The sequence below is a fragment of the Pogonomyrmex barbatus genome, unplaced genomic scaffold (genome assembly GCF_055798465.1).
Source record: "Pogonomyrmex barbatus isolate J1 unplaced genomic scaffold, ASM5579846v1 scaffold11, whole genome shotgun sequence".
NCBI classification, from domain to species: Eukaryota; Metazoa; Arthropoda; class Insecta; order Hymenoptera; family Formicidae; genus Pogonomyrmex; species Pogonomyrmex barbatus.
In genome coordinates, this window is record NW_028297107.1 from 2,392,615 (window position 1) to 2,419,286 (window position 26,672).

Below are 26,672 nucleotides of genomic sequence, written 5' to 3' on the forward strand. Positions count from 1 at the left end.
TCGACCGAATTTAAATTTATAATTTCCTCTCACACCTCTGCGCAGTGTTTTGGGCCCTTCCGTCCAATACGCGATGTACCACTATCATGATTTATTTAATTTTTGCAAGTCTACGTACAATAAAATTGTTATTGCTGAAACGATAAGTATGTAAAATATATATACTGTACATTTTGACCTTCGTTCTAAAAAAGCATTATTAAGGTCTCGCTGGACCAGGATTCCTGCCGTCCTGGCGTGTGTTGTAATTGTATATGTACATATACATGCGTATTTTTTAATATCAAACGGTACTTTACTCAATAATTAGGATCGCTTATTAGAGGGTATGTATATTTATATATAAATATAAAGATATCAGGTATATATATATGTGTATATAAATATATGTACGCATACGCGTGCACGCGCGCGTGTGCGAGCGCGCGCGCGAGTCGTGCATGCGTGCACACATATTGCGCGATAAATGAGAGTGGCATTCCCGACGCCATTGTCTGCGATAAACGATCTTCGAAAGGAATAAAGCACTTTCACGTAATAATGTATTTCAATTTGACAAATCCCTCGTAAAAATGTATTAAAATTTTTATCTCCTCATTCAATCCTTTCATACCGCAATAATCATTTCTGTAGAAATTTCTTGAGAAAATGGTAATATAATAATATTTTGAAAATTTCGAATTGTACGATATTATTGAACTTTAAATACTTTAATTTTAAACAAATTGTTTTTCATATATGACTCATCATATAAATTGATATTCATTCTTCTAAATATCATCTTACTAAAAAAAATTTGTCCATTTACGTTATTATAATTTAATTATAATATGTCAATTTTCGAAAAAACACAAACTACATCTAAAATATACTTATTAACTGTTCTAAAATTAAAATAAATTTAAAGATTATATTATATAAGTATAGCTTCTACAATCAATTATATCAATTATAACACCAAAATATTCAATACAATATTATGACTTTAAAATATTTAATAAAATAAATGATATTATAAATTAAAACATTGACTTCATATTAATATTTTCATGTAAGGAATACGCAAGAATTTTTCTTATTATTATTAATCCTCAAGTTAGACCTGTTACAAGTCTGAATACTGCACATAAGCATATGACGAGCACGAGCGAGTAATGATATCTAATGTAAATAACCTACCTATCTCAGATTTCCTGGTTCCAACATCCCTCAACAAGAATCAGACTTTGTCATCCTATATAAATGGAGCCGCTTCCGGGCTACGAGGGCATTATTAATTAACCTTTCATCAAGTCACATCATCCATTCATTCATTCACCCAGTCAATCTTTCACAATTTTAGAGTCAATGCACCAAAGACAACCTTCTGAAAGAGAACCGAAACTTTTCTTCTTCAATTTCCCCAGTCAACCAACAGTTTCTCCATTATTTATTAATCTCGATTGTAAATTTTTGGATTTTCTATCCATTCCTTGCTCCATCTTACTGAAATCTATTCTCCTTTCTTCCTCTCACTCTCTCTTACTAACCGTTGTGGACCTTTCGGTCTCCGAATGTAGCAGGCCCTTGAAAGTTCCCAGTTACTTAATCTTTCTTCTTATCTTTCTTATTAACCATTGTGGACCTCTCGAATCTCCGAATATCGTAGCAGACATTGAAGGTTCCCGGTTGCTTAATCCTTTCTTCTTATTCTTTCTTCTCAATCATGCTGGCCTTTCCGAATATCGTAGCAGACATTGAAGGTTCTCGTGACTTTGAAGATTGCATTCTCGTGATGGATCCGAACGGCGTAGTTCGGGTGGCTCGTGTTCTTATGGATCAAGAATCCAAGTCATCATTCATTGCTGAATGTCTGATGCAGTGATTTCGTCTACTGCGCACGAATGTGGAAGTGTTCGGTGTCAGCTGGCGGAAAATCTGCTTTGTTCGTGGCCGGGGTCGGCCCAGTCTCGCTGCTCGCGATGGGAGTTCTCGGCTGGAGCTTACCGCGTTGGTAAGGTTGGAGCTGTCTCGTACTACGACAGTGATCTGCGGGTGGATTGTTCCCTTGAGTGGTGTCACTTTGATGGGCTGAAGTTGGTCGATCTGGACCCTTCGTCGTCCGACTTTGTGGAGATCGTGCTTGGTACCGATGTCTACGCGTCCATTCTCCTGCGGAGGAGCGTCCTCGAAAGCCTGTTATAAAAAACAATGTTAAGATGGATTCTCTTCGGAGTGATAGAATCTGCATCTTCCCGAGCTCGATCTAGAGCTCATCAGTGTCGGGTAGAGGAAAATCCGATTTCTCTAGTACGAGGATTCTGGTCACAGGAGGAACTGCCTGTTCCTTACAGTCTCACTCTCCAGCAGAGCAGGAAGCTGGGAATTTCTTTGTGCAAACATGCCTCCGGAATCCCGACGAACGGTATATTGTTCGTTTTCCAGTCGTCGCTTCATTACCCGACTTATTTTCCTTGCGGTCTCAGCCTTGCGTGTCTTCCATGGTGTTGAGAGGAGAATGGTTCGGGATAGTCACCTGCGGGTACTCTACATTTATGGGAATTTATGAATCAATATGAGCAACTAAACCACATAAGCGTAATAGAGCCGAGCTGCAGATGACAGGCGGAATTATTTGTCTCATCACGGCGTTCTGTGCGAGTCAAGTGTCACCACGAAGTTGCGAATAGTATTCAACGGCTCCTCGCAGCTGCTTTCAGGACAATCGCTGAATCAGTTGATGCTGATCGGCCCGAATTTATTGCCACCGCTTGCCAACGTGCTGCTACGATGGCATCTCCCTCGCTATGTCTTCGTGACGGATATCAAAAAGATCGTCGTAACGTATCGTCAAATTTTGATCCAGCCTCAGGACCGAAATCTGCAACGGGATCTGGCGTTCAAGTGAGCGGGAAGTCCGACTAAATACGATCACTTACGGGTTGGCTTGTGCTCCTTATCTTAAAATGCGTACCTTCGTCAGCTGGTGGACAATGATAGCGATCCGGTTTCCGGAGGCAGCCGCTGTTCTTCGCCAGGACATCTACATGACATCCTATCTGAGACCTCCACCATGGCCGAAGCGCGGACGTTATAGTAGCAGCTGATAAGACTCTGCATGGGCGAATTTCCTCTTTGCAAGTAGTCGGCTAATGACACTTCACTGTTGTCGAACCTACCCATTAAGCACTTGGCGCATCACGAATCTCGCACCTGGCAGCTGGATGAGACCTTCATCCTAGGATTATTGTGGTACCTCATTTAGATGCGTTTTCTGTCGTTGTGCGCAAGTTCCCGATGCCTGCTGTCAAGAGGTCCTCTCCTTGACGTCTCAGTTATTTGACCCGCTCGGCTGGCTGTCTCTGACCATCGTAAATGCGAAGATCGCGTTCCAGTCCTTGGCTCCAAAGTGTGGGCTGGGATACCGTTAGATAGAAGAGGCGTCTTCGCGTTGGTGGTGTCGCTTCCACACAGGTCTTCAACTGGAGGGTATTCGGATGCCGCGATGGATGACCCTTGGTTTCGACGAGAAGGTACACGGCTTCTGCGATGCCTCTGAACGAGCTTATACGGACATGGTTTACCTGTGAACAAAAGTGGGTGATGGCAAACTCAGCTCGTGATGTCTTAAACCAAGATGGCCCCCCTGAAGTTGGTCACGCTGCTTTGTCTGGAGTTGTCGGCGGCTGCTCTCCTCGCTCAATTGGTCGCTCATGTTTAGAGGATGCTCGGCCTTCAGCGTACTTCCTCTCACCTCTGGTCTGATTCTACCGTGGCGCTGGGGTACGGAGTCATCCTTTTCGGAAGACCTATGTTGCCAACCGTGTCTTTGAAATACAGACAGAAATACAGACAAGGTGAGCGACGCTTTGTGGCATCACGTGCCGGAGAAGGATAACTTGCGCCTCGCGGAAACTTTCACCCGCAGACCTGCTGATTTACGAGCTGTGATGGCGTGGTTCAACTTGGCTGCACTGAATGACACTGCTTAGTGATCTCACCGCAGTTTTTCGTGAATGGAGACCTGCCAGAGAAACGAACATTATCGCTATCCGTTCGAGTAGATGAGGCTGCCCCTAAGGAACCGAATGTGTTGGAGTGATTCTCCTCATTGAATCACTTGCTACGAGTGATGGCGATGGTTGCCTCTCGCAACTCGAGAGTATCGACGTCGAGCGCAACGTCAGACTCTTCTCTCAAACGGCTGCTTCCTGTCGCCGACCGAATTGGAGGACGCCTTACGAACTTGGATCCGGATGGTGCAACATTTGAAATTTAGAGGCGACCTCGAATCAGTGCAACAGGGTCGCTGTCTCTCAAAATCTAATGTACTTATTCGTTTTCATTCTTTTCTAGATGAGCGTGGAGTTCTTCGGGTAGAAGGCCGAATTAAGCATTCGCTGCTTGCGTACGATGAGCGTCATCTGATTATCTTGCCGGCCGATGCACACTTGACGAGGTTGATCATCGACTCCTGTCATCGGCGGATCTTACACGGAGAAGTTCAGCTGACCTTAGGGACGGTGCGACAGAAACGAACTTCGTGGGCGCCGACACCCAACTGCAAGCAATTATCTGCTGCCCATCCGGAGCCACGCAGGATGGTAAAATGGTATATTATATAAATTTGTATCAAACTTCGTATACATTTACTTTATATCAGTTGTCATGTGATGAAAATTATTTTTGCAATTATACATTTTTATTTAACTATAAATTTAATATTTAACTATAAAATATCAAAGAAAATACAAAATAAAATCTTTTTTTATACAACTTAAAAAATCTTCTTATTCGCGATTAACTAAAATGCGTACAATATATACGAAAAATATATAAATCGAAATGCACTATATTCATAGTGATAATCGTTTGCTTACGAAACAAGTATAACGAGGGAACCAATCAGCATTTAAAAAAAATCGGAAACAATTAATTTTAATACATTAAATTATTTGCATTTAACATGCTATTTTGTGAATGTTACAGATTAATTGCAATATCCTAACTGTAATATTCTAACTTTGGACGTATTAGCTTTTTACTTTTCTTAAATATTGAAATAAATTTGCCTATAATATAATAAATGTAACATATTTAATTTATTCTTAGAAAATGTAAGAAATATGATTGCTTTTTTGCTGTACTAAATATATTGTCATGTACATGTCATTATAGATGTATAAAATGTACTTAAAAGTTTCAATTTAATAATAAATTTATAAATATAAGCTTATAGTTAGGATTAATAAAAAACATTTGTTTTTTATTCATTTCATAATTTAGCCTTGTTAAAAATAGTTTCGCATTATATTAAAAGATTCTTTATGTGTGTGTGTGTGTGTAAAAAAAGCAATAGAAAGCAAAACCAAATAATAATAAATGTGTAATATATTCAAGGGAAAATATTTTGATAGTATAATTAAAAGTTGTCATATCTGTGCCATAACTAGTTCCTTTCCTTCTTTTTCTCTCTAGAGAAGCAGTTTAAAATTGATTTCTCATAGCGATATCAGAAAGTTAGGTGAAATCCTGTTAAGTGGTTTTAATTACTTAGAAAACTTGAACAGTGCCAGGAAATTTCCACGTCACTCAACAGTAAAGTAGATGCACCTAGATGCAGCTTTAGGATTCTCTATCCTTCTTCTTACATCTATTATAAGTATTTTCTTTCTACAACAATGTCCAATTATCAACTATTTAATGTTCTTATCTTTAGAAAAATCAATTATATATCTCAGCAAACACAAGATATAACTGTTATATAAGAGAGAATTGCGTATCCAAATGCATATCAGTCGCCTAGATTCTAATATTATTTTATACTTTATTTTAATACATTTCAACATATAAAATATAAAACGTTCTGTGCAATATTTATTCTTCAATAATCTTAGTAGTTTTATGTCCAGAATAATAAGACAACATAGCTATTTTCTTAAAGAGATATGCAATCTGTGTGTTAGTACATACTTTTTTTAAAATGCCAATTATATTTAGAACATCTATATGCATAATTTATACACATATAAATAATTATTTGTCATTATTTATGTATAAATGTTTCATAAATTCGTATGATTTAATATAATACTAATTTAAAATTATTGAAATATTTTTAATAAAATAGTCATTGCCAATTTTTTTGTAATTTACAGTAATAATTTCTATAAGGATTTCGTCGGTCTTCCTGTCATCCCACTTTTTAATCTGATCTAGTGCTTGCCAGAATGTACAACTTTCAATCGATTTTTATAGTAAATATCTTTGTCTCTTTTTATTTCTCAAGCCTGTGATAATGAACCAACAGATGATCAATCCTAAATCGCTGTTCTGCCTCAGAAAAACAAATTTTCAATGACAATGATTTTTTGACACTAAATCAGAGGTATATATACAAAAGTACACTACTTTGCGTTTAAAATATCTCGCATAGCAACACTGATCTAACTTAGGGTACAGCCCATTTAGTATATAATTCACTTGGTATACACTTGGGTACAAATGCTTCAAAGCATTTTTTTTATTAATTCATAAAATTCTTTGTTCTAATTAGTCAATCAGACATTTTGAAGTATTTGTAGTGTCAAGTGAATCGTATCCTTAGTTTAACGTTGCGATTAATTGGAGAATGAAGAATTAGTCCGTTTCATCCACAAATTATTAAAGTTAAATAATCGATTTTGCGTTATTTTTCTTTTGTATGCCCAATTAAATCAACGTTTGTTATGTTGCAGAAATTGTGCCAAAGATGAAAAAGTCCAAATTCAAAGAAAAAATAATTCGTTTTAAATCTCCGAATTATAGGATAGCATTTTAATATTAGGGTAGTAGATTAATTTTAGATTCTTAAACTAATTTTTATATAAAACAAAACAAAATTGTATTGTCAAAATATTTTATTTATTTTTATCTTGGAAATCAATATTCTTGAGCTCATTCTCAAGGCATTACTTCATTGTTTCATTAAGGACTATAGATAGAGTATTTATAGCCCTTAATGGGGAACTTTTTTTAAATATATAATAAAGTCAGGTAATTTTGTTTTATGCTGTCTTTATTCTATTAATACTAAAGTACATAAAATAAAAATAAAACAAATTTTTTTAATTCATAAACTATAATTAAGGCTGCTGTACAAAGGGTTGCTGTACAAACCTTAAAATATTATTTTTGCCTCATTAACAATTCGATATATATGCTCTCTGAAACAAAAAAAGGAAAAAGATTATAAAAGATAATGAGTATAACTACAGTCCTTCACATTTCAATTCTAAACTCTTTCTCAAATACAAAAGGAAATTTTTCTATAGTCTATAAAAATTCATAATGGACTCGAAATAGCTTTTAAATAGTATACCTAACAAACATTTAACAAATATATCTCTTAAAGAAATATTAGATCTATAAATTAATTGTTACAAAGTATAGAACTAAACGAAATCGTATGTCAGAATATTTTATTTTATCTTGGAGACAAAATTTTATGGGTTAAATTATTTAAAGTATCACATCAAGATGCCAGAATCAAGTCTTGGCGCATCACTTCATCATTAATTCATTAGATTATAGTTCAAAAATCTTATAGTGTAGTGTCCTTTAATCTATCCTATATGGTTTTTAGTTACGGGAAATATATAGAATTCAGCCGTGTCCAGTGCTATCGATACTGTACACTACTCGTGGCGATTCTTTTCGAACTCGCATAGAAAAGGAATTTCTTTCAGATATGACGAAAATGGAAAAATACTAAATATATATTTAGTCGGTAAAACAGATCAGTCCAGCATTCTCTTAAGAATTTTAATTGTATGAAAATGAAATACATGCGAGAGCGTCCATGCATAAAAAAACCTGCTCTGAAATGTCGACAAAGTGAGTGATCCATCGATATATAGACTGAACTGCTGGCAGTGGTGGGAGTAGAAAGACGCCTAGAGTAAGAGGCAGATAAATGATTGAACTTCCTTCTCTGTTTATTAAAACCGGATTGGTTGCCAGAGTAACAACAACCAATTCGGTTTAGTAAACAGAGAAAAAAGTTCATCTATTTATCTGCCTCTTACTCTAGGCGTCTTTCTACTTCCACCACTGCCATCAGCAGTCCAGTCTATATATCGAGGGAGTGATCACGTGAAGAAGCCAAGAAGAAAATAATCACATAAACGGCCAGCAATAAACAACACTGATAATTAAGACACCATCGACGCTGCTTTATACCAATTCTACAGTTTAGCAACTGAATAATGATCAGCTGACTCGAAACAGGTAGTAAAGTAGAGTAAGGTTAGAATAAAGTAAAATTTTCTTTAGAACAAGGTAAAAATCAGTGGAATCAAATTAATTTACCAATACTCAGTCAGTTTTCGCTCGCGCCACTAGATGTCACATCTAATTATCCTTTTCTCGTTATTAATATTCACGTCATCGCCTATATAATAAACACTTTAGTTCTCGCGGGAGAGCTTTTTGTTCTTGTTTCGATATCGATCAGGATTATCCATCTTCTCTCGCTATCATCTCTTAAATAGTCCTTTTTCAGGATTATTAGATGGAACTTGGTCACGGTGCCAGTATTGGGCAGTATTGGGAGCAGTTAACAACGCCTTCTCGTTTGAGCGGCTCATTTAGCGGATCCTCGCTAGATCCGGAACGGCCTTCAATGACGGAATTACACTCCCGCTCTGTCGAAAAAAGCCATCGATCAGCCATCACCGTCGATTGATAAATCTTCCCCTTTTCAACCAGTAAAGTAAGTAAAATACTTTTATGAAACAAGCATTCAACAATGGAATATGAGTTTGTACAGATTCATTCTCTCCGCTCTCCGTTTTCCGCTCTCATTTCGCTTTTCTCTCTCTGCCCCCCCTCTATCTCTCGCCCTCTCTCTTCACTCTCTTCACTCTCTCTCTCCCTTTGCCCATTTTTTCTCTCCTCCACTCTCTCTTTCTCCTCGCTCTCGTAATTTTAAGCTTTAAATCGCTCGCTATTTTAAACTTTTTTGGCCGCCATTTTGAAAATTTGTATTTTTAATCGTACGGACTTCAAATTCAGCATTTATATATGTTTATTTTAAAACTAACATTTTGGTATAGGTGTGATCTTGAAATTCCAAAAATGTTGTCAAGGTCATTTTTTATTTTTATAATCTATAGATCTAGAGGATCTATAGATCTAGTAAATCTAAATGATGCAATTTTGTATTTTAATTTTTGAAATTTTTCTGTCACTATTTTGAAAATTTTTGTTTTTAGTCGTATGGACTTCATATTTGGTATTTATATATATTTATTTAGGACGAACATTTTGGCACAGATGTGACTGAAATTCCAAAAATATTTTCAAATCTTATTTTAACAGTTTATAGACATAAAGAATTGTAAATAACGCAATTTTGTATATTAATTTAAAATTTTTTCATTTTGAAAATTTTTATTTTTATTCATGATCTATGGACCTACATAAGTGACCTACACGTTAAAGTATACTCACACGGAACAAAAACCTCCAGTGAATGTTCATTAGAAGTCCACCATGGAGGTTTATAACCTTCTTTGGACATCCACGAAACCTCCATTAGATGTCTATTGGAGATCCATAGTTCCGCGTTTTTAACCTCTATTAGACCTCCATTAGGCCTCCATGTAGTCGTCTCATAGAGGTTATGTGGATCTTATGAATATTTTATACGATTTTGAGAAAGATTAATAAACACACATTGGAGGCTTTATGAGAAAATTATTAACAGTTATTAACAATATTAAATATATCAATTATTTTTTATATTACATTATAATTAAAATACTAAATAAAATTTAATTAATGTTATAAACTAATCAGAAAAAGTTAATAAATAAAATGAATTATATAATACTGAACAAAAATATTTCTACGAAGGCATGAAATCGCCCATATATGCAACGTGGAATGGAACTAATGAAATCTTTTTTATCTTGCAATGTCGGTAACATCGCATATTTTTTTCGGGAGCCATCGTCCTTTTGATATACCAACTCGAGCTCACTTAACCTAGTGATCGGTCGAAATCTCTTACTGAATGACATTGTAAACTAAAATTTTGATATAAAAGTATGACAGATCTCCGATTAGTCAATATTATCACATTGTCATATGTTTTAAATAGGTTCAATATCAATATCCTGGATGCAATTCTTGTAGATAATTTAATTTTATATATACACACACACATATATATATATATATATATATATATATAAAGTTGTGAAGGTTACATGTTATATAGATTTTTATTGTTTCATGTGAGAAATGTTCATAAATTTATATATTTTATTTGCTCGTTTGATATATTTGTTGATCGTATTAAATACATGAGATATTTGTTTTGTTTTTTTGAAATACGTTTTTTATGTTTGGTATAATCATTTATACACAATTAAATAAGATATATGCAATAGCTAAAATTAAGAATATATATTTACAAATAAATCTTTAATTTATTTATAAGTACATATTCTTAATTTTTATCATAAATAATCATTTACTACATCTAAAATTTTTAATTAAGTTCTATATATGATCCATGAAAGTTTCATAAAACATCTGTAATTCATCCATATAACCTCCATGAGACATCTACATGGACATCTAATGGAGATCTAATAGAGCTCCATTGGAACTCCTTCATGGAAGTAACATGGATCTCCATTAGAGGTTCATCTGACTTTCACTATGGAGATAGATGTCGCATGGAGGCTGTGGAGGTTATGTGGACCTCCAATGGACGTCATGTTCCGTGTGGGATGTCGTTAAATCCCCTTCCTAAAACACAAACACACACACACACACACACACACACACACACACACACACACACACATACACGCGCGCGCGTGTGTATACATTTTATTGAAATATTTGTTAATGGGATATTCCTAACCAGTAATTTATCTAATAATATTAATATATTATTATAAATGAATAATTAAAAAAAAAAGTTAAAAATGAAGGTACTTAAAACATAAAGGTTTGATAATATTACAATTTGTGTATAATAATAATAAATATCATTAAAAATTAATTTATAGTACATAAGAAATTAAAAAATTGTTTAATTGTTTAATTGATTTAATATGTCTAAAGTATAATTGATTAATTACTTTTTATAATGGATTATTTCAATGTCGATTATTTCAGTGTCGATTATTTCAATGTCGATTATTTCAATGTCGATTATTTCAATGTCGATTAGTTCAATGTCGATTATTCTCGATACATCGCCATATTCGATGTAACCGACTGAGTTAGCTGTGCATGCCCCGTCAGACGTTAGATGCTGAAATACCGCCGCCATTTTGTGTAACAGCTGTCGCTCAGCAAGTAGATAGTATAGCTTGCGGACGAGCTTATTGTGGCTTATCGAATTATTTGCTAATTGTTCGGTGATTCGTGTAGCGTGCAAAACGGGACAATCGCGAAAATGTATAATCGCAGTGTAATCAGTGGTTTTAAATTTACGTAGATCGTAATTATTGATACTTTTCTTGTTCAATGATTGCCTATCCAATGATCAACTGTACAATAGTTCAGCACGTTTACATTTGAATACAGGTATATTACCGATTTTCTCTAAGATTAATTTTATAATTTTATTTTCGATATAAAATTGTGTGTCCAATTATGTCATGATCGAAAATAATTTGTTTTTTCACAGTTGTATAAACTAGATTTTGAAAGTTACATTTTGTGTATTACATTAATATACCATCTCATTTTGTAATATAACATCTTATTTTGTTACTCCATAGACTCCCCGTAAACAAATTTTCATAAATATAGTACATATTTTTATATGAGTTATCTTTTTATATTAAGTCAATATTTTGATGAATCATTTATATAACATTAATATTTAATGTTTATTAGTTAACTTATTAATTCTTGAATATTGAATTTTTATTTTAAAATTAAATTATTTTTTGCATACAAGTGTTTATAAATATTATTCTTTTTTTTACTTGATAATATTTAATATAATGTAATTTATAATTTAATGTTACATGTTACAGAAGGAAACATTTTGTCTGCATTCTAACATGGCTAGAGTTCTACCATATGAAAGAGTTGTAGATGCTGTATTCATACATAGAAATTCAGCGGTAAGTACCATTTTATAATAAATAATTAATAAAAAGTTTTAAATTAGATTTCTTATTTTGTATATATGACTCAAATCTTAATATTTTATGTTGTACAATTTATTTATTGGTAATGAGTTTTAAATTTCAATAAATTTTAAGATTAATGCAAAATGTACATGAAATTTAAAAATATGTTTTTTTAATTGATTTAAAAATATTAGTTTTTTTTAATTGATTAAATTATGTTACATAGTTAATGCTTATTATATCATAACTCAACTTTTTAATTTTTATATCTTTGTACAAATAAATTTCTATATTCATTTTAAACATCTAAAGTATAATCTGAAATAATAGTCATTTTTAAATAGGAAATATTTGTCTTGTCAATGAGACAAAATTTCTTTATAAAGAAAATTTCTAAGTTTAAGAAATATATATACAAAAATGTTAATCTAAATTTAAATTTTTTTATTTTTATATTACATCTTTTACTAGTATGTAACAATATAATTTTTTTACTCTTTTGTCTTTTTAAATTGTGTGTGTGTGTTTTTGTTTGTTTGTTTGTTTGTTTGTTTGTTTCTCTTCTATATTTTTAGGAAATTTATTCAACATTTTTCTAGTATTAACTTTTACTATTATCAAAATTTATAGTTAAAGTCAGCATAGCAACAGTGAGATAGAATGTGTATTTGTCTGTGTTTTAATATTTTGAGATGTCCAAAAATTATCAGATATATTTTTATTGACACATTCACAAAAATTTATAATAAATCTTTATAGGAATATGGAGGTTGTAATTTTTAAAAGCATTTAAATTAAAATGTACAAACATATTTTTTATTACTGTACACTATACTATGTTGAAGCATGTAAATTTTCTATAAATTCACAGCTAATTAAAGTTAAATTTAAATATTTACCATTTTAAAATTATAGCTAACATTTTCATATAAAAATTTTCATCTCAAAATATCCCATAAAATTTATCAATGAAAAGACATTTGATAATTTTGAAATATCCTATAATACAAATGTTATGTAATGTTAATACTATATGTAACAGTTTGTATTAAAAAATATAAGGATGTATATGTTAGATAACTATTTGTTTAATTAATATATAGGCCTATTAATTAAATGCATTTTTCGTCTTGTCTATTTAAAAAATTATCAATGTTGTATACATAAACAAAGTAAGAATAGAGTCTTCATATTTTATTTATTGCTGATAGACTTAGTATCAATTAATGTGTAAAGAATAAAGTTCCTAAGTATTCTTATTAATAATTTCCTTTTCTAATAGTTAGTTTCTAATAGTTTATGTAATGCTGCAATGGTCGACATTGTATATAACTTTCGGGCCAATTTCAGCATCGACGTTCACTGTACCCCTTTGCTGCTCGAGTCTGAGAACCAAACCGTCCCGTCAATGCGCGCGTTGCTATGCTACACTACGCTCTGTCTCAAAAATCGTTGTATCTTGAATATGGAAACATCTTGTTTTTAAAATATTTTTCTGATCACATATCCATAGCGACTGTTCCTAAAACAAACATGGCAGGTCGACACATCAGCAAACTGAATAGCAAGGAAAGGACAGTGGGCGTCAATTTACTGTAGTCGGTATAGTAGGAAGCATAGCTTAAGGTTTCAACTTTACCATTGCAACATTGTGCAAATACAGCTATCTATTTTACCGATTTGAATGCCCATTAATGTCATAGCAGAGAGAAGCCTGGGAGTGGTCATGGACGCGTTTTAGCTGTATCCTTATTCGCGTAGATAATGTGCACGTTTTTTGTGGTTCTCTTCCATGCTAAACGCAAGAGTGATAAAGATGGACAGTCGTGCCCATATCATCCGTCTTTATCACTCTTGCGTCTAGCACGGAAGAGAACCACAAAAACGTACACATTACCTACGCGAATAAGGGTACAGCTAAAACGCGTTCATGACCACTCTCAGATTGGATCCTCATGCAGACACCAGCGATATATAGATTTGATATAGATGATTGATGAAAAATGAGTAGTGGGGATAAAACGGCGAATGAATCTTTACTATTTACTCCCATTATCCGTTTTTCACCAATCAGCGCTCGGTGTTAAAGCGCCGGTGTCTGCATGAGGATTCACGCTAAGGCTTCTCTCTGGTCATAGACATATGAAATATATAGAGAGTCTTTGTACGAGGAATAACTGATATTTGCGGTAAGGGGAGCACTTCGGCACTCGTCTGACTTCGTTTATTTTCGTAAGTTCTCGAATATATTCGATTTCTCATGTGACTCATATTGTAATCAATGATTCTTAATTTAACTATGGTTCATAAAAATATTTTAAACTAATTAATAATTAAACATGCTGCTTTCGTTATTTTATATAAAATATTTTCTGTTGTTTCTTAAGACAAAATAGTTTTTATAACTCAGAAAAATAAATGTAAAGGGTTTTATATAACATGAAGAAAATTCAAAGTCACTGATACAATTTCGCATTCTAAAAATTGAAAAAAAATCTTATTTAATATTCATATATTGAATATATTATATTTTTATAAATATAAAATCTTATATATTGCCTGTTATTCTTATTAAACACTCTCCTTAATGTAGGGAGATAGGCTGGTTGCACACAGGATGCAACAAAGCGGCAACGCGACAACATGGTAACTTGGTAACGCGGTAGCCAATCACGTCTTGTCTTCTGAGATATAACTTCGTTATATATTAGAAAACAAGATGGCGTTGCCGCGTTGTCGCTTTGCCGCGTTCTTTGTGCAATCAGCAGGTGACACCTATTTGATCACGTTCCGATTAATCACTAGCCATTCATAGAGGCCAGCATCTAGAATTTTTCCACTGTTCAAGCGCTATGAGCTAGTGATCAATCGGGACGTGGATGTCATCCGCAACCAGCCAGAGTAATGTAAATTTTTATAAAAAGGTTGGATAAAATGCACTACTCAAATGGAGCACAAAACGTATGCTGCTTTTATAGAGCGAAGTTTCATTTGCACATAATGCGATTTATTAATCGATGAATTATAAAACTCGCCGAATGTTAGCGAGTCTACCCGAACCGATATCAGACGAGTGCCCCTTGTCCCATATATCAGAACCTCTCTTTCTAAAGTGGCATCTTATGCTCGGTCTATATATTTCATATGTCTGTTCTATTAATGTAGATCTCATTCCATTTAGAAAGGAGTATTTTTTTAAATATTTTTAACACAATTATTTAATTACATCAAATCACATTATAGTTGACAAATTAAAGATTGATGCGGTCATGAGTAATCAGTATCTATCAGTTGCAGCATGAGTAATCAGTATCTATTCTACTTAATTAATATTTACTATTCAGTTCGTATTATAACTCAATTTTCAAGGATTTTTGGAAATAAAAGTGTTGCTAAAAATAGTCTTTTTAAAAGGAAAATTTAGATTTCCTAGTTGTTTTATTGCTATCAGTGAACTTTATATTATATTACTATTATAATATAATCAATCAGATTTATTTCATTTCATATATAGAAATAATTGGGAAGTTTTAAATAGATTTTTAAATGGGGGCTGTAATATGAATGGCAGAAGAGAAATCATTGGCAGCCATATTGGTTGGTAGTTATTTTCATCTTTGATTTCATTTCTATTTATTATAGTTGTAAAAATACCTGAATGGATTGTTAAATAGACTTTTAGGCAAGAAAAACTATAACGTGAACGGTAAAGACAAAATTGACTGGCAGTTATGTTGATAGTCATTTATTCTCTGATTTTACTTTCTTTTACCTTCGGTCTACTAGATATATGGTTTGCTTCGTGTTGACTTCTTTGATCTCTTTGACCATGTGATCACTCCGCTATGTTCTTAATTAGAAATTCAAGCAAATAAAAAGTAGTATTGTTTTATTTGTTCTATCTGGAACATTGATTTACATCTGGAAACATGAATAATACATTCAATTTTGTAGGTATATATCTCAGAATGTTAATTTACAGTATAATCAGTGGTGGTATGTTGGTATTATCTATGTTAGTACTTTTGATCTTCACTTGCTAATACACATGACTATTTCAATAGTTGTCAATCTAGTATCAAATAGAAAAATAGGAAGTTTCCCCTACTCGACGACCAACTTAAGCATATTCATGCATACTCATTAAACTTTTTGTTCATGGACGTCTTATACATGGACTTCGTATACGATCAGAAAAGTGAAGCCAACATAGCCCCTCTATCGAGCTCCTCTGTTCTCTATCTCTTTTTACATGGACAAATGTAAGAAAACCACAGTAAGAAAACCAGCCCCTCTATTTTCGCTCACTTTCTAGATGTTAGCTTCACTCGATTAGAACGGCAGAACAAAGGGCATTCGGAGTCCATGTATACTAAGTCCAGTTTTTGTTGCGTCTGATATCTTTGTTATTAAATATAGAGATTTTTACAATTTATAAATATTTTTATAGAATATTTTATATTTTTTATCTCAAAATATGCTGTATCTCACTTCACTATATATACATATATAGTGTAATGATCTGTCTTGCAGATAACTATAATGCCAAGCGTTTTCCTGATTTAAACTCAACTTTTTATGTAACTTTCAGTAGTATTATTGAATATCTTATTTAAAAAATATGAGAAATGATATCTATTTTACTTTTCCCAAGCACAGTAAAAATAGGCCTTTCCATAATATCTTTATTTAGTTTATTATGTTTCTATTGGAAGTAGAATAGCAAAAGATATGATATTTTTTGTAAGGTAAACTTACAATTCTTATTTTTGGAATGTAAATAAACATAATTTAACATAAATAATCTTTGAAGAATTGACAATTTTACATGAGTAAAAAGAAAAGGATGATTATTGAAATACTATGTTTATTTTTTTATTCTAACGACTAACAAACAGTACTTATGTAATTATGAATAAAGTATAATAGAGGTTAGCATTACCTATTTTTACTAGTAATTGAAATTTGTTATTGGTCTGGTGAAATTTGTGGGAATGGGAATAAAACTAGATCGAATATCTTTTCACTGATTTAAATTTTGTTATACACTTTAGATCCGAATTATGACTTCAATGGAAATTATATTATTGCAGTTAAGAAACTAAAATTATAAAATTAGATTTCTTTTTCATTTTATTCTAACAATTTTTGATTAATTGATATTTTTTTAGTAATATATTTTGTTTTATTTATACCTATATTAAGCCAGTAAAATAATAAAAAAGGATAGAGATAGATTCTCTAATAGACGAAGGAAATAATTGAATGGAATCGATAGTATCACAGGGGTAAAGCACAAAAAGTAAAGGGAATGATAGGTTTATTGTAACAAATATGAGAGATCATTACGGCGATAGTGACGAATAATTTCACAGAGATATTATAATGTCTGATCTGTTATAATATCAAGAGATGTAAAAATAGACAAAAGTTGAAGTACCATGGCCTCAACGAGTTATTTCCTCACTTCTCAGGCTTTCCCACACCTATAAAGATATTTTGTACTCTGTCTAGGTATTTCCTATGTCTAGGATCTTTTTCCCCATCTTGTTCTGATTTCTCCCATTTAAGTAAACATTCTAATGTAGAGAGATTTACCACTACTATTCAATTTCCTACTATTACAGTCAAATATCTTTAATAAATAAGTATTTACCGATATGTTTAAATATAGGGAACGTATAATATAGGTATTTTTGATTAGGAGATTCCATTTACTCACGTCCCAATTACATTGGGATGTCCACTGAGTACATCCCATTTATGGGAGGGTCGTGTTAACATGCATTCACTTATATCGGCTGATGCTCAGAAACTTTCCAATGAGAAAATTTTATATTTGGCTAATTAGTTGGCTAATTAGTTGTGTGCTACCAAATCTCTCTTTTTTTATTTACTCTTTCAGACACATTCTTGCTTCCCTAATCAAATATTCACTCAGACGCTTAAAAATTTTACCAATATAACTTATCATATTTATCATATAACTTATTCCCTAGGGGAAAATTGTGAAATATGAAAATTTTTAGTATTAAAGGTGGACAAAATTTATACTTTTCATTTTTTTATCTTAGGGAAAAGATTACATGATCGATACTCAGTAGACAATTGATCGATAAAATAAATTATTTTGAATTTTAAAGAAAAATATTAAGAAAAAAAGGTTATTAGTCAATTAATTTTAAAATCTTTGGCAAAACTAATAATAGGAACATAAATCGAATGAGTGGGGGGGGGGAGCGGGAGGTAGGGGGAGGAAGAATGGGAGAGAGTGGGAGAAAGTGAGAGAGAATGGGAGAAATGGTGAGAAAGGGTGGAGGAGAAGAGAGAAGGAGTAACAAATCAGATGAAAAAGAAAAAACGGAAAAAGGAACTAGGAAGGAACTAGCAAAGAGAAAATCCTGCTTTTGCACTTATTAATATAGATAGGCAGAATAGTCATGTAACGTGAGAAATAGAAATCAAAGATACTGATACAAAGTACCTATACTGGTTATACTGTAATACAATCTATGTATGAGATAAAGTGTAATTATGAAATATTGTTATTATTAACGGATATGGAGGTAATTCACATAGCACTATGTAATGTCGTATATTATGATTTAAAATAAATTATCTTGAATTTTAAAGAAAAATATTAAGAAAAAAAGATTATTAATTATAGTTAATTAATTTTAAAATCTTTGGCAAAACTAATAATTGGAGCATAAGTCGAATGAGAGAGAGGCGGGAGGGAGGGAGGGCGGAGGGAGGTAGGGGGAGAAAGAATGGGAGAGAGTGGGAGAAAGTGGAAGAGATGTGGGAGAGATGGTGGGAAAGGAGGAGGAGAGAGAAGAAGTAACAAATCAGATGAAAAAGAAAAAAAGGAAAAAAGGAACTAGGAAGGAACTAGCAAAGAGAAAAAAATACGAAAAAAAAGATGGAAATGAAGAAAAATGGAAAGGAGAAAGAATGAAATAAAGAAAGATAAAAAAGAAAGAGAAAAGAAAGATAAGAAAGAACATGAAGAAAAATGAAACACAATAACGGAGAAAGGAAAGAGAAGGGGAAAGGAGAGACATTAGAAAGATTAGGAAGATGGGAAGCAGAATAAAAGAAAAGAAAGAAATGACAAAAGGAAATAAAAAGGAAATGAAACTGAAGAAGAAGGAAAAAGAGGACAGAGAAAGAAGAGAAAGAGAAAAGAAAAGAGCAGAAGAAGGGAAATGGAAAGAAGAACAAGAAAAGAAAGACTGAAAAAGAGATAAAATACAAAAAAGAAAGAGAAAAGGGGAAAGAAAGAGAAGAAAAAGGAAAAGAGAGCAAACAGAAGAGAGATGGGGAAAGGGACGGAGCAAATGGAGAAAGAGGAGAAAAAAGATGAGGAACATAAAGAAGAAGAGAGGAAAAGAGGAAATAGAGGGGAGAGGGAGAGAGAAAGGAGGAAGGAAGGAAGGGAAAAAGGAGAGCGGAGGAGGTATAAGGAAAAAAAAAGAAGCAGAAACTTTTAAGAAGCGTAGATAGAACATCAGAAAGTAAAAAAGCATTATAAAAGATAAAATGTTATCACGTTTTGCTATTTTAATTTACGCTTTATAGAATTTCGTTTACCCTCTATTACTATCTCTTTATATTCGATTTACACTCCTATCTTTATTTTCGCCAAAGATACAATAAGAAATACGGAGTTAGAAAATGAAAGACTAAGGAATCAATTAGATATCACTAGGAGATTGGGAAAAATATAAACAGTTATCGAAGAAGAGTCGTCGTAATTGCAGAGTAAGTGTTGTGCGCAATAAATAAAGAATACTGAATTCGAATTCGATCGCATTCGATAATTCCGTCCAATAATCCGTTAATGTTATCATCTTTTGTTTATACATCTACAGATTAATTTAAAAAAATCAAAGTTGACCTTGTGAACGAAGTCCTACTTTTCTATTCAATAGGGCGTTCAAAACCATATTAGAATGATCATGTAAACGGAAAGAGATCAGAAGTACCAACATGGAATGGATTTATTAGTTAGATTGTTGCTCTAATATATTAACACATTGAACGTCACTCATGCTGGATGATGAATAACTCTTTGCAGGGACCTTTTATCTATTTGTGGGTTGCACTTGTCTTCGCAGGAATTCTTTGTCATCCATTTATAAGTAATTATATAAGGTAGCATAGTGAATTGCGGTCCTACAAAATCCAAACACATATCTAATTTCAATTGGGCATTCAATTTGGTATTAAATTTTTCAAATCAATCTCTTATAAAAACTACTTCTCTAAAGTATATATATGTATACATTTATCTATAATTCATATTATATATACTGTAGAAAATGCGTATATACGAAACTCATAATTAAAGTACAATTCATCACTAAAGTCTTTTTTGAATATGGAAAAGTATAGATATTTGTGTCATCTCTAGGAAACTCCCGTCATATATTTTTCTGGCGAAAAAGATACACTTAATTATCTATATTCTTCTGCACTCAAAAAGAATTCGATTGATGAATTGTAATGTAGGATGCAACAATCGAAACTTTGATTATAAATCAATTGCTCTTATAGAGAACCATGCTTCATTTATTTTTTAAAATTAGTTTCTTTATATTCAGAATTAAAGATTAGAAAATCTTATCTTTTGAAACAAATTTAAGAATTTAAAGTTCATTTATATGTTTTACAGCTTGATTCGGAGATCCGGATTGAGATGAAGATTAAGGAAGAACCTGCTGATACTACATCAGATTTTGATGCAACTGAAGATTGTACATTAATTAAAAATTGTTTTAGCTTAATTGATCACGATTATCATTATCATTGCAACGAATCATCAATTTCTAAAAATGACGTTTTGTGTAAAGATATAAATAATAAAGAAAATAAGCATTTATCGAACATAAACCCTATACATTCAAACGATATAGACAAGACTGTTACATTAGAGCCTAAAAGTATGGAAACTAAAAAAGAAATATATACCTTATCACAAACCAGAAAGGAACATAAATATTCTAATGAAATCTCTAGCAATAAAAATATTAATACGTTACCTATAATGACAACTAAAAATGTTAGAAGGAAAAGAAAAAGCATCCCATTAGAAAATTGCAAAACAAAACTGCGACGCACAGTTAAATCGACAAAAAAAAGTATATATTGTGACATATGCTTTCGAGAGTTTTCTTCTTCTCGAAATCGTGAAATCCATATGCAATATTATGAATTTGGAGATTTTACATGCAGAATTTGTAAGAAAAAATACAGAACACGCGATAAATTAATTTCTCATATATGTCACAGCGTGCAAAATATGCATACAAACTTACACGCATTTTTTTGTAACTTTTGCAATCGTTATTTTAAAAGTAAAGAATTTTTACAGTCCCATTTATTTCATACACATAATGAACTAATATGTTCCAGTAACGTAATTAAACAAGAGAATTACAAATCTAACGATGTAAATACGTCTCTTCAAAATGATAAAATGGATACACACGATTTGAAAACGGATACACATGAAGAGCCATGCTTAAAGAATCTCATTAAACCAGATGAGATAAATATTACATTTAGAAATGTTACTAATAAATGTTTGATTGATAATGTCATGGATACTGAGAAATCACAAATTGAAAAATCATTTGTTAATAAAATGTCACCAACTAAAAAATTACGGCAACCAACATTAACAGAATATCTTGAACTTTGCAAAAAGAAACATGATACTAAGGTCGATCCAAAATCTAAATCTAACATTATAAAAAATGATCTTCCTGATGTCTCACATCATGATGAAGGAATACAAAAAAATTCAAGACCGAAACTCTCAGAAGGACATAATGAATCAAATGATTCTTTAAATATAAGATCAGACTTTCTTCCAGAAAAAACAGCATGTTCCACTCTGGAAGAAAATGTGAAGTATGAAACAAGTTTAACCAAAAAGCCATTTGTGAAACTGCATGCAGATGTTGAAATGATGAAGTGTTTTTTGGAAAAACTCTCCAATACGGATGTTAAAAATAAAGTGACTGAAAATCAAATATGTAGTAATGTTTTATATGATCGTGAGATACCCTATAGTTTACGATCTCTAAGAGTTATTTCTCCAGTACAAACGAATTTAAAGTTAGAAATGAAAAAAGCTAAAACTGTATCTAAAAAATCTCAGCTCAATATGGAATTTAATAAAAAGGAACAAAATATAACAGATTCAGGTACAATAGATTCCAAAGTAGATTGGAAACCTATTATGACTTATTTCAAATGTAAGGACTGTACAGTTCTTTTAACAAGATGTGATGAACAACAAGAGAATTCTTATCAGATTTTTACGATTGAAGCCATGAAAAATATTTCCCCTTCTGTTGAATCCAACTTTATATCGCTTCAGAAAAGTACTACACAAAATAAAATGATGCTTAAAGACTTGGAGATTCCTCTGGAACGTTTAACAACTGTTTCCACTTTAGATTTAGAAGTAAATACAAAATCAGATACTAAAGAGCACAACAAATGCTTTTTATGTAAAGTTTGTAAGAAGAGTTTTCCTTCAAAATTGGCCAAGCGCATACACATTAAATCATCTCATACAGCATATATGTCAAGTATATGTGATGCACGATATACACAGAAGCATAAATTACTTCAACATTATCTACATGAACATCTGCTTAAACAAAATCAATGTTGTATTTGTTACATATTATTACCTGATTATGAAGCGTTGAAGGAACATTTAAATGTTCACTGTCTGAAATACATTCAAAGAGAGAACGATCGATATCCAGTAAATATTGAGTTAAAATGCAAGTTGAACAAAATAACTTGTGAGTGTCGTCATTGTAACAAAATATTTTCATCGTTATCGTCTTTAGTCGCACATCAAAGTTGTTGTACAGTACAAAAAGAAATGAAGAACGAAGATCAGAAAGATTGTATGGAAAACACAAGCCCGAAGAATATTCTTAAGATGCAACAAAATAAAAACATCGATGAGAATACAAGTACATGTGATGAAAGGACTCATTCAGATAATTTATGTGAATCCTCAAATAGTAATTCTATGAAAGAATCAAATCAATGTGAAATATCGCTTGTTAATGAAAAAGAACCGGAAGTTAATCAAGATAATTCTGATAATTCTTCTAATGATAATTCCTCTATTAATAATAACTTATTAATTCAAAAGGAAATCGAAACTGTCAATAAATTACAAGACTCTGAAAAGTTTACAGAAAATAATAATCCTACAAATAATAACCAAGAAACAGATGCAACATTGAATAATAGTACAACGAAAAGTATAACCTATCCCTGCGATATATGTGGAAAACAATTTTATAATCAGAAGAAGTTGGAGCTACATGTACGCAGTTTCAGTTTTAATAAAGATATCTGCCCAATGTGTAATACTGGATTCAGTTCGAAGCGTCTTCTACAGACACATATTTCTGCAGCGCATGTATTACAGATTTCGAAGACTTATAGTTTCCATTGCGTATTCTGCAATCAAGGTTTCTTTAAAAAACATGATCTTCGATCTCATATATTACATTTACATGGCGCACAAATGCTCAATGCTCTCACGCACAATTTTAACATGAGTCAACAGAAATCTAATGAGTTAGTTATCCAAGGCGCAACATGTAACATTTGTAATTTGGTATTTGAAACTCAAGATCGTTTCATAGAACACCGAATGTACTATTACAAAAATCATACATTTTCATGTTCTTTTTGTGCGCAAAATTTTCAAGGAATGTACATGTTTCATCATCATAATAAACTTGTACACTATTCAGAGGATAAACGCAAGTCATATAATTATATCTGCGACATATGCAATGAGGGATTCAATCATGAATCACACTTTCATTCGCATAATATGCATGTTCATGCTAAAGAAGAGAATTTAAGTGAGACTGCAAAAGGATTCAAAGAAAAAAGTGACCTTAATAATGTATCTAATGTTCAGGAACAGATTAGGAATTCTACTAAAGATCAAGAAAAACAACAAACAATTGAACAACCTTTTAATGAGTGCATTTGTCAGATTTGTCAGATAAAATGTAAAGACATGAATGATATGACAAAACATATGGAATTTTATTCCAATGATGGTGATTTTAAGTGTGATAAGTGTAACAAACAATATAAAACATCTGACCTACTTGATGAACATATGAAATTAAGTCATTTTTGTCATGATGTTCACGACGGACATATATGTCATATTTGTGGCGAAATTTTTTTAGATATTGTTACGTTGAAATGTCATGAAAAACATCTTCATTCAAATATTAGCAATAATTTGAACAATTGGAAGAATTGTAATCAGGCATTATCTTCGAATACTACAATCAAGACAAGTACAAACAAGGCAATAGAAGAACTTTGTGACTCTGAGATTAATGTAGATAATGTAGCTAAATATAATTGTTTATTCTGCAATATGAAGTTCCCTACTACTAATGCTGTTCAAACACACATTGTTTATGCTCATATTGATGATATGATAGCTAAACGAGCTACTTTAGGATTTACTCTTCCTATTATTGATAGCAATGATGTACAAAAACAATTTGTTAAAACCAATCAAACAACAATATCATCGTTGTTATCATCATCATTTGAAAATAATTTAACTCATCTTAATGTTCAAAAATCTAATAATGTCCTAAATGATACTATAAGTAAAAATGGAAAAGACGATAATATTACTACTGAAGTATTAAAGAAATTTAAAATTGTAGATCCAAAAACTAATAAAGTTATAGAGGCTACTTCAATTCCTCCACTATTTCCACTTTCAAGAATTAACAAATCTAAAGATAATATTTTGGCGTCTAAGATAGTTGTATCAAGTACAGAAACAAAAGCGGATACTCCAGTTTCTCTATCTACCGAATCTTCTAGCATTGCTACATCAAATGTCGGATTGAAGATTAATAATCCAATTTCTCTATCTGCTGGATCAACTAATAATTTTAAAAAAAATTGTGAAATTCCTTTAAAATCTGGATCAATTAATGAATTCAAAACTAATTTAATCTCATCACAAAGAAGATCTATAATCATTGATAGATCCAAAATGATGCCTGTATGTCTTTCGGCAACCAAACCATTCAAGAATATTGCGCCACTTTGGAAAGATAATGAAACTGGAAATCAGAAGTCTGGGTCAATAAACAATTATGGTCATGGTTATTCATGTCCTTTATGCACTTTGGAGTATCCATCTTTGATGTTTTTCCATGCTCATCTTAAATATTCCCATGCAGATTCTATTCGATCTGATGAACCAATGAGTCTACAGATGAATCAAATTCAAAAAAATTCTATGATAATAGAATGTTTATTGTGTCCATGTACTTTTATTACCGAGACTAAATATAAGCAACATTTAAGAAATTCTCATACATATTATGTATATATGCCACATTCTGAAGAGAGAACAAAAAACAGTAATGCGAGTAATTCTGTAATAACACAAACAAATACTGATAGAAATACAATTCCTGAAACAATTACTATAGATGATGATGATGATAATGATAATGTCAAGAATTCATCGTGTCAACAGGCTGAAACAACACCTACACTAGATCACGGAATACAGAATGAGAAAATTGGTAAATTGAGAGTAAAACCTTTTGCGAAAATCATTGAAAATTTATCTACATATACTGCATTGTAATTTTTTTTAAATTAAACTTTTAAATTTCAATTTTAATATCACAGCGTTAGATTTGCCATAAAAGTTTAAGATTACTGAAAATACAAAATTAATGATGTGTATTAATTTACAACATATTTAATGTGATCAACTATACAAATGCAAAATTAAATTTTGATGATTCGTTGCAGAAGAATAGTTTTATGATGAAGGAAATTAATTTATTTGTAATGTAACATTTAGAAATTTATAATCTCAATCAATGGTCAGTAATTGAACTGATTGATGATTAGATTGTGACTGATTGGTGATTGATTGTGTTAGAAATGAATATAACATTAGTATATTATTTAATTAAATATACATAAAAATAATATTATAAATAAAATGCGATAAAAATAAGATACGTTCATTTATATGTTTATTATTCATTTATATATTTCTTGAATATGAAGACAGTTAATAAGTAGTCAGTACATATATATATATATATATATCATTATATTCATTTATCAAATAATAAACTCTATTAGGATTTTAAATATGAATTATCAGAAACATGTAAGTCGATTGAAATATAGTTGTTATTTAATGCTAAGTTAACGTTTATTATTTAATTATTTACGTCTTACGATTACAACTAAAATTTCTTTACGTGCGTATCAATGTTATCCACAGAATCGAATGCTTGTATTGCCGCGTTAGAACGATAAATGCATAAAACTGCGTCTAGATTCGCATGGCTAACATTTCGCTTTAAAAATGGAATAATAAATCTTTTGAACCTTTATTTCATAATTTCGTAAATTCTCGATTATTATTGTATTTTGTAAAGATTTACAATAAATTGTTAATTATTTTGTTTAACGTGA

The 26,672-nt window shown here is 31.7% G+C and overlaps 1 protein-coding gene across 3 annotated transcripts; it reads left to right on the forward strand.

The window, feature by feature from the left end:
- Nucleotides 1–1,005: 1,005 nt before the first annotated feature.
- LOC105426074 (uncharacterized) lies at nt 1,006–26,672 on the forward strand. Of its 3 annotated transcripts, none has more exons than XM_089070970.1 (4): nt 1,006–4,591; nt 8,522–8,731; nt 12,027–12,116; nt 20,803–26,672. In XM_089070970.1, the coding sequence occupies exons 3-4, from the start codon at nt 12,054–12,056 to the stop codon at nt 25,819–25,821; spliced, it is 5,082 nt and encodes a 1,693-aa protein (XP_088927096.1). In that variant the 5' UTR covers nt 1,006–4,591; nt 8,522–8,731; nt 12,027–12,053; the 3' UTR covers nt 25,822–26,672. The 3 variants fall into 3 exon arrangements, with proteins under 3 accessions (XP_088927096.1, XP_088927097.1, XP_011635443.2); XM_089070971.1 differs by lacking the exon at nt 1,006–4,591 and adding an exon at nt 8,046–8,247; XM_011637141.3 differs by lacking the exons at nt 1,006–4,591; nt 8,522–8,731 and adding an exon at nt 11,270–11,568.

Excerpts from the sequence above, each read along its gene's own strand:
- LOC105426074 (XM_089070970.1), top strand. The coding sequence starts at position 12,054 with ATGGCTAGAGTTCTACCATATGAAAGAGTTGTAGATGCTGTATTCATA. Across the intron at positions 12,117-20,802 it reads TCATACATAGAAATTCAGCG|CTTGATTCGGAGATCCGGAT; the intron begins GTAAGTACCATT and ends TATGTTTTACAG.